At 35.8% G+C, this 4,229-nt stretch overlaps 1 protein-coding gene across 1 annotated transcript; it reads right to left on the bottom strand.

The window, feature by feature from the left end:
• Positions 1-938: 938 nt before the first annotated feature.
• On the bottom strand, positions 939-3,297 carry LOC107727168 (microfibril-associated glycoprotein 4-like). Its single transcript, XM_016536953.1, has 4 exons — positions 3,103-3,297; positions 2,926-3,022; positions 2,671-2,838; positions 939-1,192 (listed from the first exon to the last, which is right to left on the bottom strand). Exons 1-4 carry the CDS (start codon positions 3,295-3,297, stop codon positions 939-941), a joined length of 714 nt encoding a protein of 237 aa, XP_016392439.1.
• Between the last annotated feature and the right edge of the window lie 932 nt (positions 3,298-4,229).

The following is a 4,229-nucleotide window of genomic DNA, read 5'->3' as shown; positions in this document are numbered from 1 at the left end:
ATATCATATAAATCACAAACCAGTGACAAAAAAAAAAAAAACGTTTAAGAGATTTCAATATGTACACAAAGATTTCTTAGAATTTGAGCATTTAAAGTGTCTGATATATAGAGTTGCAAGATATGGAAGCTTGTTTCCGTTTATCTCACAATTCTGAGTTACAAAATTCTGAATTTCTTTCTCAGAATTCCGTGAAAAAAGGAAATTGACATCAGTAAGGCATTGTAAAGATGCATGTGTTTCTATATGAATAACCACCAAACAACAATTACTGAGAGGAAGTAAAAATGAAATGCATATTCTGACAGAAATAAAGAACAGGCACACATTTTATAAATGTGTTCCTGTACGCTCTTACAATATAAAGGTTTGTTATTTGTGTTGATGGTTCCATGAAGATCCTTCAACATCCATGGAATCTCTATATTATAAAAAAGGTCCTTTATATTGGGAATGTCCTAAAAAATGTCCTTCACACTAAGAAAAAAATGTCAAACATGAAAATTACCCCGGATAACCTACACACTTCCAGCGAGATTCAGAAGTGCGCATCTGGAGGACACTTTACTATCCCATGATGCAACTGATGCTGGTAGGTCACGTGATAATGACAACATGATGGATGTAGTACATCCAGATTACATTCATACTACACACATTCATACTATATAGAACATACTTTTTTAGAGGTCATATTCAAAATCAGTACATACTCAAGAGGGCATGCAGTTTTGGACACAGCCCTAGTGTTGTGCCAGAAGTGCATCCAATCAGATTTTTTATATCACTTAAAAAAAAACAACTACAAACAGTCATAAGTTTATGAGAGTGATATTCCTGCATGATTTACTACAGTTACACAGTTAATAGAGAAGAGGAAACCCTTAGACATTAATTCGATTGTTCTGTTGTTTATTTCAGAGAAGCATTGTGATGTTTCATGACACGCGTTTGATCTTCATGCTGATGGATTTCATACCGACATCATGATTCCTCCATGTTGACCAAATATTTCCAATAGCGAAATGGGTGGCATCTTCACCCCATAAATACACACCACTGGGGTTTGTCTCCAGACAGTCTTTGTACCAAAATGCCCCGAGACGGAGTTTGGCACAGTTACCTTCACGGACATCTTGGTCTTTGTCTAAGGTGGTGAACTTCTGTCCATTATGAAAAGATAAAGAGTCGCCTGCAAAGAGGAAGAGCATAATTTAGGACAATATCTCAATGGAAATGATTGTAAACAGTGTTGCCAAAAACGGTAATTTTTTTCTCATTGGGACGTAAGCTATTTTCAGTATTTACAGGGGTTAGTCGGTGATTTTATTGCCGTCTGAATCCAGAATGTTGGTGTTTTTCTCCCACCACCTGCATAAAAATCCCCGGCCTGCTGTTTTTTTGACAAATACCAAGGTCGTGTGGTTATTTAATTGCCGTCCAAATTCACATCTCTGAGTTTACAAGAAGAAATTGATTCAGAATTCACCGTTTTTGACTACTGCTGAACACCGTACGGTAACTGTTGCACTTCGCTGTAATTTGCATCCATATTTATTACTGAAATGTTGGAAATACAATTTTAAAATATGTATTATATACAATTATAAACAGAAAAATATAAACCAAGCGGTTTTATGTTTACCGTATGTAAATAAGAGGTTGCGTTAAGTTTTTTCTCCTGATCTCCACATTTTTAACGACATTTCAACTATAGCGTGTCTGTTTTCCGATGTTTAACAGGAGATTTAATAATTTTAAAATAAATAGGATATTATTAAATATGAATTTATGTTATTCACAGCAGACAGTAATGTGCTTGGCCACATGAGCAGAGCGTTCCCGAGATCGTAGGATCACAGAATCCGCTTCTCCACTTCTTTTTTTTGCTCCCCGACACAATGCCTTAAATTCCCCTTATTAAAACAACACGACTGTCCAAATTAGTCCAATTTATTGCATTAATATAACATATTTATTGCATTAATATAACAATTAAACTACAAAGCTGGCACGGATGTATGCATAATTTCAAACTAAATTCACTATGACTGTTGTTTCAGTGAGCTGCATGTAGGATACACGTATGTGAGAAAGTTGTTTCTGCGACAGCTCCGGCTCTCTGAGGCACGGTATAATACTTCAGTGTCCGAATTGCTCGCTTCATTTCCTTCACTTCTTGCTGAAACAGTACACTTAACTGCAGTGCACTATATAGGGATCAGTAATTACTCTATAAAGTATTGCATTACTTATTACTATTTCAATGATGAACTGCCTTTAACTGAAAAATGAGTGTTTACTATTGTCACTTTGCATTATTGACACACTATTTTCCTAATTAATGCTGTACAGTTGCTTTGACATAATCTGTATTGTTAAAAGCGCTATATAAATAAAGATGACTTGACTTGACTACTAATTACCTTTGAAGTCCAATATTAACTGTGACCAGTTGAACAATACATGAATCTGTAACTTTATATATTTTTTTCAAATAAATGATGTAAAATTGCTTTATGTATTCAAAGCAATTACATCAGAAGTAACTGTAATTCAATTACTTAAAAAAAGAGTAATCACTCATTTTTTCAAGGGAAAGTAATTAAATTACAGTAATTAGTTACTTAGTAATGCATTACACCCAACACTTAAATGACAGTGTTTTACCTGCTCCTCCATTCTCGAACCCTGAAACATGCAGTCTATATCCATCAGCTTCAGGATCCACAGAGAAGGATGAGTACTGAGCGAAAACTTTATTTCCTTGAAAGTCCTCCAGATCCACTCTCAGCTTGTAACTCCTTTTATATGTCATCTGGTACATGTTCTCCAGCCCTGTTCATACACACACATGAAGAACACGTTCAACCAAACACTGGACATGAACATCCACACAAACACACACACACTGTGAGATCTTACCCAGCCAGTATTCACTCTCCACAATCCCAAATCCTCTCTTGTAGTGATTCCACGGCTGATAGAAATTCACACTGCCGTCTACTCTCCTCTGAATCACCTGTGATGGGTTTATATAGAATATATGATTCATAATGAATGTTCTGATGTGTGTTTAATGATCTAAAGTCACTTTCATACCGTCCATCCTCCTTTGTCTTCATCGTTCCCATCTGAGATCATCTGACAATAAACCGAGACAGGAACATCACCTGCTGGATAGATGGAGTAAATCCCACTGACTGTTTCTCCTGAGTTATAAACATCAGAACAATCATTTTCATCCTGACATTCACTCATCAGTACAACCGGCAGAAGAGCCGCCAAAAACACCATCATCTACACGAGACAGAGAGAGAGAGAGAGAAAGAGATGAATATCACACTGAAATGACGCTGAAAACATCTCTAAGAATGTAGAGTTATTGATGAACTTACTGCCATCTTCTCAATCTCTCCTCAGTAGATCACAGCAGAGATCTGTTTTAACTAGACAAAAATAACAGAAAATTTTTTATATTGTCTTCTTTGACTTTTTATTTTGTGAAAGTTGTATAAACGTCTAAATGTTCTGTGAGGTAAATGAAGAATAAAGCAGAAACTCACCGTTTGTGTTCTTCAGTCTGACACAAACACTCTTTATCTCTGTCAGATTCTCAGGCTCCTCCTCGGAGTTAAAGAAGAAATTTACATTACAAAACCCATATTTTGGAGGCAAATGAAATGCAAGTTAAACCTGCAGTCACGAGCTGTATTTGCTGTGCTTGTAGTTCATTGGCCCCGAACTGCTGCTTTTCAACTATATTCTTGTTCTTGTTCTTCTTATTATTATTATTCTTGAATGGAAGTCTATGGCAGTGCATAGAACTATTTGATCAAATATTGTGATGCACCTTTAATGCTCAGGACAGCAGGGTGAGAGGCAGAAACCAGTAGGAAATCATAAACCATGTGTTCTAATGTTGTAAATATTGAAACTATCATTTAAATAGCATTACATCGTGTGCTATATCGAACATTTTTTGTCTCGTTATCAATGAAGGTGTACCGGCGATAAATATCAATATCGTTTTATCGCCCAGGCCCAATTTCTGCCATATGCACATTAACTGACAATCACCACTGATAAGCTACTACTAAATATATTTAGATTTAGATTTAGATTTAGTCATTTAGCAGAAGCTTCTATCCAAAGCGACTTACAAATGAAGACAATAAAAGCAGTCAAAACTAACAAAAGAGCAACAATATATAAGTGCAAATGACAAG

This window comes from Sinocyclocheilus rhinocerous, unplaced genomic scaffold, assembly GCF_001515625.1.
Source record: "Sinocyclocheilus rhinocerous isolate Xijiao unplaced genomic scaffold, SAMN03320098_v1.1 scaffold937, whole genome shotgun sequence".
NCBI lineage: Eukaryota > Metazoa > Chordata > Actinopteri > Cypriniformes > Cyprinidae > Sinocyclocheilus > Sinocyclocheilus rhinocerous.
The sequence above is the reverse complement of the archived record's forward strand: the minus strand, read 5'-3'. Positions and strand labels throughout refer to the sequence as shown.